General features: G+C 34.1%; 1 protein-coding gene across 1 annotated transcript; it reads left to right on the top strand.

The window, feature by feature from the left end:
* The first annotated feature begins 552 nt into the window (after positions 1-552).
* Positions 553-6,746, top strand: LOC116131699 (pentatricopeptide repeat-containing protein At1g63400-like). Its single transcript, XM_031417364.1, has 5 exons — positions 553-835; positions 2,708-2,787; positions 5,858-5,937; positions 6,172-6,278; positions 6,649-6,746. The coding sequence occupies exons 1-5, from the start codon at positions 553-555 to the stop codon at positions 6,744-6,746; spliced, it is 648 nt and encodes a 215-aa protein (XP_031273224.1).
* Positions 6,747-14,070: the final 7,324 nt, after the last annotated feature.

Here is a 14,070-nt window from a genome sequence, read left to right as displayed (position 1 = left end):
TAGCCTAATGTGGTTATGTTTACTACAATGATAAGTGTGCTTTGCAAGGAAGGGAGGACGGAGGAAGTTAATGGGTTTTTGGAATTGATGATTCAAAGAGGTTTGCAGCCTAATGTGGTTATGTTTACAACAATGATAAATGGGCTTTGCAAGAAAGGGAAGATGGAGGAAGCTAATGAGTTGTTGGAATTAATGAGTCAGAGAGACTTGCAACCTAATGTGGTGACTTTTAATATAATGATAAATGGGCTTTATAAGGAGGGGAAGATGGAAGAAGCTAATGGGTTGTTGGAATTGATCAGTCAAAGAGGTTTGGCGCCTAATGTGGTGACATTTACTACAATGATAAATTGGCTTTGCAAGGAGCGGAAGATGGAGAAAGCTAATGGGTTGTTGGAATTGATGAGTCAACTAGGTTTGCAGCCTAATGTGGTGACTTTTAATAGTATGATAAGTGGGCTTTGCAAGAAGGGGAAAATGGTAGAAGTTAATGGGTTGATGGAATTGATGATTCAAAGAGGTTTGCAGTATGATGTGGTGACGTTTAATTCAATGATAAATGGGCTTGGCAAGGAAGGGAAGGTGGATGAAGCTAATGGGTTGTTGGAATTGATGAGTCAAAGAGGTTTGCAGCCTAATCTGGTGACATTTAATACAATGATTAGTGGGCTTTGCAAAGAAGGGAAGATTGAGGAAGCTAATGGGTTGATGGAATTGATGATTCAAAGAGGTTTGCAGCCTAATGTTGTGACTTTTAATTCAATGATAGATGGGCTTTGCAAGGAGGGGAAGATGGAGGAAGCTAATAATTTGTTGGAGTTGATGAGTCAAAAAGGTTTGTAGCCTAATGTGGTGACTTTTAATACAATGATAAATGGGCTTTGCAAGAAGGGGAAGATGGAGGAAGCGAAGGGGAAGATGGAATTGATGATTCAAAGAGGATTGTAGCCTAATGTGTTGACTTTTAATTCAATGATAAATCGGTTTTGCAAGGAGGGGGAGATGGAGTAAGCTAATGGGATGATGGAATTGATGATTCAAAGAGGTTTGCAGCCTGATGTGGTGACGTTTAATACAATGATAAATGGGCTTTGCAAGGAGGGGAAGATTGAGGAAGCTAATGGGTTGTTTGAATTGATGAGTCAGAGAGGTTTGCAGCCTGATGTGGTGACATTTACTACAATGATAAATGGGCTTTGGGGTCCCGCCCCCCACCCCCCCCCCTCCCCCCCCACCCCCCCCCCCCGGCTTTGCAAGGAGGGGAAAATGGAGGAAGCTAATGCAGGCTTGAAATTGATGATCCGAGAGGTTTGGCAGCTTAATGTGGTGACTTTTACTACATGATAAGTAGGCTTTGCGAAGGAGGAAGATGGAGGAAGCTAATGGGTGTTGGAATTGATGAGTCAAAGAGGCTTGTAGCCTGTGATCTGATTTTCTAGTCTTGACCTTTATAAGGACCCATAGGCGTATTTGGTATCTTTATATGTTGCATCCTTCGATCATATGTCTTGACATATACCCCTTTATATTATTTTTAAGGAAATTTTTTTTTTTTTTTTTTTTTTTTTTTTTATTTCAATTTGTTGTTACTCACCTGAATTCTCACTCTAATTGTTTTAACTCTTGTTTTTGCAATGAGTTCTGGATATTCTGAGAGTATATGCCATGAGGCAAAGATGGCACTTGATACTTTTTGCAAATATCTGCCACTTGGTGTCCAACCGTGAAGGAAAATTTTAAGATGGCCATTGAGGAAATAGACTTTTTTTTTTTTTTTTCCTTTTTTAAAATCCTGTTTTACCAAAGTTCTCTCAAAGCATGAAGCTGGAAGTGCAACATCCAATGGTTATTTTTGCTTTTATGGACGTTGTCCAACTTTTTGTTTGCTCAAATACTATTATATCGTTTTTCTTCCACAGTGCATGTCTTGACAAGTTAGATATATATGTGGCATACTCTGTTTACTTAAGTTCTTTAGTGGTGAATGTATACTTCCATAGGTATGATTTTCCTTTCCCAAACAAAGTTGTATTTCAATTTTTCATTATCAAGAATGTAAATTTGCACATATCATGTATTTCAAGGATTCGTTCCTTGCTTTGTATGATAAGGTAGTATAGGAATCTCATCGCGTCTTGTTTTACATCAGGAGAATTCTTCTTTCTTGTATGACTTTCAATATCTTGGAATATGGTGGAATTTTTTATATAATTTTATAGTTACTTTTGTTTTAATCCTTTTCCTATTTTTCGAAGTCGATTGCTAATTTATGTTTCAAGCATTCAGAGCCTGTTTAAGATTTTTGATGCCATAAAATTTATAGGATTCTCCAATGAAGATATCTGAAGCAGTATGATAGGATAATTTGATAATGAGGTGCCAAAGATCTCCAGGCATTGAAATTTTCTTGATCCAACCAAAGGTAAATGTGTTTTGATAAGTTTAACATTGACCAAGGGTTATCAAGAATATCCATCAATCAAATGAAAGCAACATTAGAACTAATTATTGTTCCAAGAGTTGATTTCTAATGATTTGATCTCAATTTCACTGGAGCTCTGCTTATATGATTCTGGTTTGAAGCATCTAAGCATTGTGTTTTAGTTGATGAAAGGGTAGAGGCTAGGAGATATATATAGAAGAGAAGAAGTAGTTTAGGCTGAAGTGAGTACTGAGTACAATTTGGAAAATCTTTTACTTGAACCAGGCTGCAAATTTTTGGTTGAAATTGGCATGTCTGGTGTGGAAGAAGCATTTGAGCAGGGTGTTTTAGTTGATGAAAGAGCGGTTGTCGTGAAGAGACTAGGAGATATTTTCTGAGGAGATGAAACATTTTAGGCTGAAGTGAGTACAATTTGCAAACTCTTTTACATGAACCAGTCTGGTGTGGTGGAAGATAGAAACATGAGATTGGCAATGGATTCAATAGACAAGGCTCTTTCAGAATCAAAAGCTAAATTGAAATCAATTTTGTGGAAAATTAATAACTGCAATATTTGAGCTATAAATTTATTTTTTGTTTTTGGTTTGTTGTTGGTTGAAGGATTACCAGGATGAACAGTTTGATCGTATAAAAGATTAATCACAGTTACTTTGTGCTTTATTAATCACAGTTAAGAGTTCCTAAACCTTATGGATTTGCTTTTAAGCTTTACATGAACATCCTTCGCTCGAAACACGCTTACTTAGTTTAGATGATCCAAGATTTATAAACTAGTTCGAACACTCAGTTGCCAGTAATGCAAGGTATGTCAATTTAAAGAGCTACATATTTCATTGCAAAATTACATGAACAAAATTTGATGCCTGGTCTACAACATTAAAAAAGGAAAAAAGAACAACAAAATAGTTTTTGTTGTTCTTCATCATATCATAATCATATGATCTATCCAAAAGGCTGCAGAAATAGCTATCCATGTCAAGTACAATACACCCTCTAAATAATTTCAGAAAAAATATAATCCCCAAAGTTTTAAAAACAACAAAATGCACCCTAGAAAGTTGAAAGTACAAACATATCATAAGAGTAATTTCTCTTGTTTCTGAAACTGATGGGGTTTACTTTAACCATCAAATCCATAAGTCTCTACAAATAACTATCCATGGATAACTAAAAAACTCTCACACTTATCTCAAAATACACAAGTGGGTTTATATTGTAGAAAGAAGAAGACTAGTTATATCACAATCACATGATCTTATGGATAGGTAAATACAGTAAAACCTCTCTATAGTCATAATGGTAGGACTAACTAATTTTATTACTATAAGGAGGTTATAACTTAAAGGAGGTGTAGTTACAAAAATTATAACTTTGATTTCTTATTTTTTTAATTCATGTTTTAGTAGTATAGTATTAGGATTTCAATTCAATGCTTCAATTGCCTACTTTTGAAATGGATAGAAGACCGTGTCTTGGAACTAGCAAAGATAAGTGTCATTGATGGAACTACAAATGCAGTTGATGCATGGTCAATTAATGTGAAGTCATAGACAATTGCTAATGGTTTTAAGCATTGCAAAATTATGACCCCCGATTTCGATGAATTGCAAGTTACAAATGAAGTGGATGAGGAAGATAAAAGAGTCATTGCAAAATTAAGTGATTAGATTTAACAAGAAAATAAAAGAGTCAGTGCAAAATTAAGAGATCAGATTTGACAATTTCACTACACTAATCGAATGGATATTAATGTCTTCCTCGATCATCCAAATGAGCAACAAATCGTGTATGCTTTAACAGAAGAAGAAATCATTGCTACAGTTAGAGAAGAAGATAAAGGAAATAATCCTAAGAATAATAGTACGGAAATACAAAAGTTTGCATGCCATGAAGCTCTAAACATGTTTGAAAAGCTAAAAATATTTTAGTTTCAACAAGAAGGTATCCATGCTAGCAAGTTATTACATACTAGAAAGGTAAAAAATGCGGTAACAACTCTAAAATATAAATCATTGTCCCAAACAATTTTAGATAAATATTTTATTTTATCTTAAACCTTTAATGTAACATAACATATTTTTTTTTAGTAATATACAGATAATTAATACTATGTGGAGGCAACTTTCCTTAAGACGGGAATTAGAAAAATTATAACTTATTACAATGTGAAGTTTATTCTTATTTACAAAGATCTTCATACAAAGTGAGGTGGCAAAATATGAATGGAATGGTGAATTTAATGAGTTTGACTTTTTGTTTCACTCTTCCATTCATTTTTTGCCACCTCACTTTGTATATAAATCTTTGTAAGATTTCTTTGTAAGTATAGTATTATTGCAAATATTTTACCCACCACCAAAGCCACTGATTTTACTTAAAACAACTGGATCAAGTCATCGATTGAGACATGAGCAAATAACATAAAGAAATGGCAAAGTGGTCTCATTACATTAAAGAGAGAAATGAGAGAGGGACTGAAAGGCTCAAATTTTATTGTAATTTTGACTTTTTACCAGACCACCGATGCCTGGATAATAACATGTGTACCCTACAGGTTTCACATAAATACATTTAACCCCACACTCATTTCTCGTGAGATTGTATTATTTAAACTACAAAAGACTTAGCCAGTTTGAACCTTAGATAATCTGCAAACGCCGCTACTCAAATGGCGTTCAAAACCTTTCTTCGTCGTTGTTCTTCTTCTTCTGAAACCAAAATCTCATCTTTGTTCACAAATACATGTAAAGTGACTACAACTATACCACCAGATTCAGTACATAACGTTGAAGAGGTAGCAAGGCTTGATAAATTCATTCAAAAGGATTGTAAACAAGGTAATATCACTCTTGATGAAGCACGCTATTTCTTTTATTTAATGATTCATATGCAACCCAAACCACCGATTTCATCATTCAACCGATTGTTGGAGCTCTCACTAAGAAGAAGTTTTATGAAGAAGTTATTTTGCTTTACAAGCGAGCGACTTCAATTGGGTTGATGCCAGATCTTTTTACATTAAATGTTTTGATTAATTGTTTTTGTAACGTGGGTCGAGTTTGTGATGGTTTTGTTGTTTTCAGGAGGATTTTGAAGTGGGGTTTTAGCCCAAATGTTGTGACTTTGACTTCTTTGATTAAGGGTTTGTGTTTGGAGAATAGGGGTACGGAGGCTAATGAGTTGTTCGAATTGATGAGTCAGAGAGGTTTGCAGCCTAATTTGGTGACTTTTAATACATTGATAAATGGGCTTTGCAAGGAAGGGAAGACGGAGCAAGCTAATGGATTGTTGGAATTGATGAATCAAAGAGGTTTGCAGCCTGATGTGGTGACTTTAAATACAATGATAAGTGGGCTGTGCCAAGAGGGGAAGATGGAGGAAGCTAATGGGTTGATGGAATTGATGAGTCGAAGAGGTTTGCAGCCTAATGTGGTGACTTTTAATTCAATGATAGATGGCCTTTGCAAGGAGGGAAAGATGGAGGAAGCTAATGGGTTGATGGAATTGATAAGTCAAAGAGGTTTGCAGCCTGATGTGGTGACATTTAATTCAATTATTAATGGGCTTTGCAAAGAAGGGAAGATGGAAGAAGCTAATGTGTTGATGGAATTGATGAATCAAAGAGGTTTGCAGCCTAATGTGGTGACTTTTAATACAATGATAAATGGGCTTTGTAAGATGGGGAAGATTGAGGAAGCTAATGGGTTGTTTGAATTGATGAATCAAAGAGGTTTGCAGCCTAATGTGGTGATGTTCACTATAATGATAAGTGGGCTTTGCGAGTTGGGGAAGATGGAAGAAGTTAATGGGTTATTTGAATTGATGAATCAAAGAGGTTTGCAGCCTGATGTGGTGACATTCACAATAATGATAAGTGGGCTTTGCGAGGTGGGGATGATGGAGGAAGCTAATGGGTTGTTGGAATTGATGAGTCAAAGAGGTTTATCAAGAATATTCATCAATCAAAAGAAAAATGCAACACTAGAACTAATTACTAATTATTGTTCCAAGAGTTGATTTCTAAGGATTTGATCTCAATTTTACTGAAGCTTTGCTTATACAATTTCCGGTGTGCAACATCTAAGCAGGGTGTTTTAGTTGATGAAATGACGGTCGTTGTGAAGAGACTAGGAGATATATATTGAGGAGAAGAAGCATTTTAGGCTGAAGTGAGTACAAGTTGCAAACTCTTTCACATGAACCAGGATGCAAAATTGTTGTTGAAATTTGCATGTCTGGTGTGGAAGAAGATAGAAACATGAGACCAGCAATGGATTCAAAAGTCAAGGCTCTTTCAGAATGAGAAGCTGAAACTGCAATCAACTGTGTGGAAAATTAATAGCTGCAATATTTGAGGTATAAATTTGTTTTCTGTTTTTGGTATGTTTTTGTTTTAAGGATTTCCAAGATGAACATTTTGATTATATGAAGGTTTAACTCATGGGATTTGCAAATGTATCATAGGAAGAGTGTAATGTTTATGCAATATATTTGTGTAAGTTTAGAAAAATGATTTTGTGTTTTCTATTAGTTTGTGAGAGGACAATAGACCTTCCTAAATGAAGAAGAAGGTGTTTAAGGGTTGTTTTGTATTTGAATAAAATAGTTTGTGTTAGTAATCAGAACCATCAAAGTCAGCTAAATTTGAGGATGAATTTCTTAATGTAAAAAAGTTTAATGAATTGTTAGCGGACCCTTAAACATTATATTATTACAAAGGTAGTAAACATTATATCCAAGTACATAAAAAATTATTAAGAAGAAATTGAAAAGATCACAGGATACAACACAGTTTAGATTATGAAATGATGACTAATAGATTTGATATAACATTATGGCAAGATTCTTTCACTTATTTTTCAATCTTAATAATAAATAACACTGGCAAAGTTAAATTATCAAACATTTCAGATTGACATATGCTCAAATACAAAACCAGATTCAGCTTAATTTGTCTATAAGTTACAATAAAGATCAAATGTTAGAGAGATTAGTATCTTAGAAAACTCATCTAAAAGTTGGAGAAGACTCAAGTATTATCTCTAAATAATTTAAGCTAAATATAATCCTCATAGTTTTAAAAATAACAAAATCCACCCTAGAAAGTTGAAAGTACAAACATATCATAAGAGTAATTTCTCTTGTTTATGAAACTGATGAGGTTTATTTAACTATCCATAACCACCATCAAATCATATGATTAAAATCCAAAAGACTCCACAACTAAAAAATCCCTCAAATTATCTCAAAAACCAACAAAACCCTTAAAAGTTAAAAAATAACACAAACCACCCCAAAAAGTACAAATATTTCACATTTCATTCAGCTAACACCAAGGTGATGAAATTTAGTTAAATAATTGGTTCAGCACACACAAGTGGGTTTATGCAGTAGAAAGAAGCAAACTAGTTATATCACAATTATATGATCTTAATCCAAAAGGTAAATAAATAAACACTCTGTAGTTATCCAAAAATCAATAAAACCGCTAAAGTTTAAAAACTACCATAAAATACACCTACAGTATAAATGTTTTAGAGGTCCATTCTAAACATTTCACCCATCACCTCTGTTTTAAAAGCCGGACCGGACCGGACCGGCGGGTCTAGCCGGTTTGATTAGGACCCGATTGTGTGTCTGGTCCGAGCTAATATAAAACCTACTATTACTTAAAAACCATTTAAGCCTGTTATCAAACCGAATGAACAGTGCGACCCGCCCAGTCGAACCAGACCGCTTGGTGAACCGGGTCAATATTTAAAATGAAAAAACCCTAAATCTGATTTATTTTTCACGTGACTCCACTTCTCCACTCTATTCAATCTCTCCACTCTCCAAAATCGCAACTCCCTTCTCAGATAACTGCACTCAGTCTCAATTCAATCTCTCAACTTCATCTCAACTCCACTCTCCCTTGGACCCTTGCTCGACGACAGCAGCACCTCCCTCGCTGGATTTCGACGATAACGCACGTCCCTTCTCCCTTGCTTGATGATGGCAACACCTCTCTCGCTGGATTTCGGTGATGACACACCTCCCTTCTCCCTTGCTCGACGATGATAGCACCTCTCTCGCTCGATTGCATTGCTTGATGACGGCAACACCTCCCTCGCTGGATTTCGACAGCGATGCACCTTCCTTCTCCCTTGCTCGACGAAGGCAGCATCTCACTCACTGGATTTCGGCGACGACGCACCTCCCTTCTCCCTTGCATGATGATGACGGACGACGACGCCTCCCTCCTTTGTTGGAATCGACGACGACAACACTTCTCCTGCTCAAAATCAATGAAGACGAAAACACTCTTTTGTAAAGATATTTCCACTTTTTTTTTTTTTTTTTTTTTTTTTTATTTTTTTTTTTTTATGAATCTATTGCTTTGATGGATAATTTGTTCACTGAATTTGTATATAAAAAACACTTGCAGTTTTGTTATTAATTATTATGTATTTTATCATTTAATTTGTAATGGATGATGTTTGGGGACTTTGGATTGTAGTTAAATGGGGATTGTTATTGAGTTTGCATTGGGTAGTAATTAAGTTGGTATTCTGAAATTTAAAAAAAAAAAAAAAAAAATTTGTTTTGGCCGTGCTAACATCACTGGTCCAATTGGTCGGTTGGACCGGTTGACCCGTGACCCAGGTAGTGAAGTGGGTTGCCCTCCGGTCCATGTTTTAAAACAATGCCCATCACCAGAGCCACTAAGTTTACTTAAACAACTGGATCAAGTCACACACAAGTGGGTTTATGTTAACGCAGTAGAAGAAACCTGAAAAGAAAAGAGAAGAAAAATGTACCTTTAAGTTGTTAGAAAAGGTGTTGGGGCTAAGAGGAGGATCCATTGAGACTTTACAAACATAAGAGAAAAAAAATGAATGAATGTTATATGAAGAAAGGACATTGAGTAGCGATGAATTCTATGAAAAATATATATTTTTTTAAATTAGAAAAAAAATAACAAGGTGGGAAGTTTCTATTGTTGGTACTTGGTAGTTTATTTCAAGCAATGGTGGAAGAGAGGGAAAGTTGGACTAATTTTGATAAGGACAGACGGCTATGATTTATTAAAAAACTAGATAGAAAGCCTACGCGTTGCGCAGGTATATTTATAGAATTTTTTTTACATTATTATTAATTGTTTGTCTCGCATTAAATTATTTGTATTGAAGTTAATTTTATATTGAATTGATAATTAAAGAAATAAATAATAAAAATATTATATACCAAATAATGAGTATTAAATTTAAATATATATTTAATGTTGGTGTAAAGATACTGGACAAGTTCTAGTAGTTGTATCTCCACCCATTTAACACATAAAACAAACTCTTTGTTCTATACCTTCTTTCTTTATCTTTTTCTTTTTGAAAATAATAGTAATAAATTGAAGTTCTTGCCCAAGTCTTCTCATATTGCATTGCACCACAAAATCGTTTAACTCTTTGTAGTAAAATTACCAGTACCAAAAATTTTTAGCTATATATCTATCAACTTAACTATCCAAAAACAAATGAACAACTTTCTTGCTTTAGCACAGAAAACATATGTAAATCAATCTAACTTTTACAATTCAATCTTATTATCTCAATCTAACATTTTCTCTTCTTTTATTAAGAAGAGAAGCCCTGGAATTTGAGTACTTGAGTTTAGGTTAGTGAACATGGTATTCGGGTGAAATAGCCGCAAATATTATAATATCACTAAGCAAGGCTAACCCCAATCATAAACTATTAACAACCATGGATTCTGGACATCGTTTAGATACACTTCTCCTTTGTAAAAATGTCAGTTTCTTTAGAAGACCTGTTTCTGCAGTCGCCACAACCAACCCATATGTGTAGAGACCAAGGAAAATGTGCCATGGCAATACACTAATTCTTGATTTCAATCAAAGTAACTGCAACATTGTTATATTATTCTCTCCAGTGTTATGTAATACCAAAATTAATCTTAATTTCTGTAAAGTTTATGCACCATCCTAAAAAAATTTGTTGTACAATAAAACTTTGTTTGCTCCCCCTGGATTTCTTCTCTTTCGCTAAGTTATTTGCAATTGTCATCTTTCAACAACCAAATTTCACAAAATCTCAGACTTAAATTATTCAGTACACTCCAAAAATATCTATGCACACCAAACACATAATTGGCTTCCAATGATCTAGTAACTTTAAAGATCAAATTCAAGTTCTATGGGATTTTAATACTCCTAACCTGTGATATTTGCAAGACTTGGAACTGAAGTTGTTGAGTCTATGGACTAAAAATCAGGCCTTTCTAGCTCAAATTAATCTAATTCTGAAATTTAAAACCACAGAAGTTGGAAATTTCAGAAATCCAGTTTTTTATAGCTGTGAAAATGGTAGATCTCTTCTTTACAGTCACCAATTGAACAATAAATAAATGAAATAGAACAATTAAGATTGAAACTAATAGAAGCCATAGAGTAAGATGATATCCAGATAAAGTCACAAATTTTCAATTTAAGAAACAACACAAAAGCATAGCACAAGATAGTCACTTGGGTGGTTTCAAGATTCATGGTAAAGATTGCTTCTTGCAAATTATCAAGAAACGAATCCATGATTAGAGCACCCAATACCATTATATCACCAATCATACTGAAATTTGGTGAAGTTTGTGCATCTGCTAAGGTAAAAAGAATCAACCCCACAACTAAAAGTATTGCAGATACATATTCATGAACCGGGTGTTTTCGTCTACGGCTTGGTATGAATGTGCCCATGACCATTACAGGCAAAACCTGAGATGACAAAATAAATTTCCAATTATAGCCAAATTGATCCCGTTTACTTGATTCACATTGGAAGAGTCAATGAGCTAATTTGAATCATTTACACCATTATAAATTAAGAGACCCAATTTGGCTATCAAACAAAAACTGAAGTTATCAAAACGTCTAGCAGGGAAAATTGTTATTTTTTTTTAGCATGAAATTAAAAAAAGTAATAGAGTTAAACATTTACCTTTGTGGATTTGAACGCAAGTTGTGCTGGATAGTTAAGAAAGCCAAAGACTCTTTGGTAAGTCCATGAGAACCCCTTAAGACTGGAGAGAGCTTCACATAAGTCTTCCATGGATTCATCATCTGTTTAGTGATGAAACCTTGAAGATAAATGAGAATGATATAGACAAATCCTTGAACAAATGTGAAGTACCAACTGTAATTGGGAAAACAAAAGGTGTCCATTGATCAATACATATCTTTTCCTTGAGCTGTATTCCTCAAATTTCTCGATGACAAAACATATTTCGCAAAACTAAAACCTCATATCTTTCAACTGCCATATTGACATTTCTTAAAAAACGGAAGGAAAAATAACATAAAACTCTAAGTTCCATTTTTCTTTCCTTGGTTGTCAATTTTCTCTAAGATCAAACAGAATCTAATAAAACTAAAAATGAATTATTCACTTACAGCTTCATCAGTTTCTCCAGGGAATGTAATCTTCTGTCCATTTTGTATACCCTTCTCAACTACTAATTCCAATACATTCTTCTCTTGATCAACTTTCTCATCCCTACACACTGTGCATTAATCCTTGTTGCTAATAGTTTCTCCAGCCCAATTGATCCATCCTTCTTCACTAACCTCTTCGTAGGTTCCAGTACCTACAAATAAAGCAATCACATGTAAATTAACAAGTCATAAAGACAGTGCTTGGTTGAATAAAGCTACTATCTTTACATTATAATTGACCCAGTAAGGGTACCAAGTCCCCACCAGTGGTCTCAAAAGTGATAAATCTATAAAGACAAACCATCAAAGACCAAATGTGAAATCAATAGCAGAAACTAAAGATAAACCCATCAGGACCATACAAATCATTATACAAAAAAAAACTAAACATAGCCATAAAAAATAAAAAACTTCTAGGCATGATTTCGGCACAAGGTGAATGTGAAGGGACTAACATGAATCTATATATCTTTTAATTATACCTTTGGATATCTATATATCTTTTAATTAGACCTTTGGATGCCAAATGTGTGCTACTATTGCAAATAAATAACAATTTACATATAAACAAAGTTTTCTTGAGACATTTGGGATGCCACTATTTCATTGTTATTAATATTTAGGTGAATGTGAAGGGACTGACAGGAATCTATATATCTTTTAATTAGACCTTTGGATGCCCAATATGTGTTATTAATACTAATAAATAGCAATTTACATATAAACAAAGTTTTCTTGAGACCTTTGGGATGCCACTATTTAATTGCTATTAAAGATCCTATGTGGCATCCTACGTGGAATTCTACATGGAGTCCAAATGGCGATCAATAGAGAGGGTGTGCTGCAGGATTATATAGATAAACAGATTGTAGAAATGGATAATTAAATTTTATTTAATGGGAATTATTATTTGATTGTGATCTTCGAGAAAATAAATGGTCATTAGTAAATTATGAATTAATCTCATTCACGTGGGGATGAACATGGCATTTGCAGGTTCGGAATTTAGATCCATATCAATATTGATTTTTTTTTTCTAATGATTGGAGTGTTTGGACAATTTGTGCACATCTCAACTATATTTTAGGGATTTTGAAATTTATCGATCGAATAAAAGTTTTAGTAGCCACCAGTATTAACAACCTTAGAGACTTGAACTCGAGAGACAAAACTATCAACTAAGTAAGGTAGTAATTTATGTGTTCCTAATAAGGGTGACCACTAAGGGGATTTATCCGATTGCCAACTTCAGAGCCCCAAGTGATTAGTTAAGGTGCGCGCCAGCTGACCCGGATAGTCTGATCATAAAAAAAAAATAAATAAATAAATTTATGTGCCAGTTCTCTCTTTACAGTTCTTGTCATGGATCACAATTCATATCACATGGCCTGATTTTAGGTTGCCAGGTATTACATGGTTTGTCCATTTTTGAGCAAATTTCGGATTTTGGCTTGACTTGTTAGGGATAAGTTGATGGGGTATATAATAAAAATCATAAACTTTATTGAAAATTGATTAAGAAACACTATTTCAGCATCCAGGGTTGTCTACGTCATACCTATGCAAGCATGTTGACAATAGACAAATATGCTTAATTTTAAATATTGTGTATAAACTTAAAACAAAATAAGTGTGTAAAATGTAAATTTAGTTACAAATGACGCCACTCTTTTTTTTTTATCTTAAAAATTTGGTGTTAGAAATAAGGGTATAAAATTAAAATTTAACGAATTTGACATCCAAGTGATTAAAGAAAAAACTTTAGGGAGCAACTACATTTATGGATATTTGAATTAGAGTAGATCATGTATATGTACCTGCAAACCTTTAAAAGAAGAGCTATACAATCTAATCTCACAACCCTCGATAGCTCGCAATTTGTCAGCTCGCAAATAGATCTCGCCTGCTTGTAATGGGTCCTATTTGTCCATTTGCTAGCTAACTAATTACGAGCTGTCATGTAAGGGGTTGTGAGTGAAGGTTGTAAGATTGGATTGTAGACCTAAACATTACTATTAAAAGAAAGAAAAAGATTCCTTGTAATGGTTGTATAAATAATCGACTAATCAAAAGATGTCACATCAAACCTCGGGTGTCAGTGTACAACTTTATGAATCAGACCGTGTCATAGATATATACCAGTAAA

The sequence above is a fragment of the Pistacia vera genome, unplaced genomic scaffold (assembly GCF_008641045.1).
Source record: "Pistacia vera cultivar Batoury unplaced genomic scaffold, PisVer_v2 Contig239, whole genome shotgun sequence".
NCBI classification, from domain to species: Eukaryota; Viridiplantae; Streptophyta; class Magnoliopsida; order Sapindales; family Anacardiaceae; genus Pistacia; species Pistacia vera.
This window is presented reverse-complemented; position numbering and strand designations above follow the sequence as displayed.

Bases quoted from the DNA above. Each gene is read 5' to 3' on its own strand.
- LOC116131699 (XM_031417364.1), top strand. From the start codon at position 553: ATGATAAATGGGCTTGGCAAGGAAGGGAAGGTGGATGAAGCTAATGGG. The intron at 836-2,707 runs GTTTGTAGCCTA...TACTTGAACCAG, and splicing joins GGAGTTGATGAGTCAAAAAG to GCTGCAAATTTTTGGTTGAA. The intron at 6,279-6,648 runs GTTTGCAGCCTG...CACATGAACCAG, and splicing joins TGAATTGATGAATCAAAGAG to GATGCAAAATTGTTGTTGAA.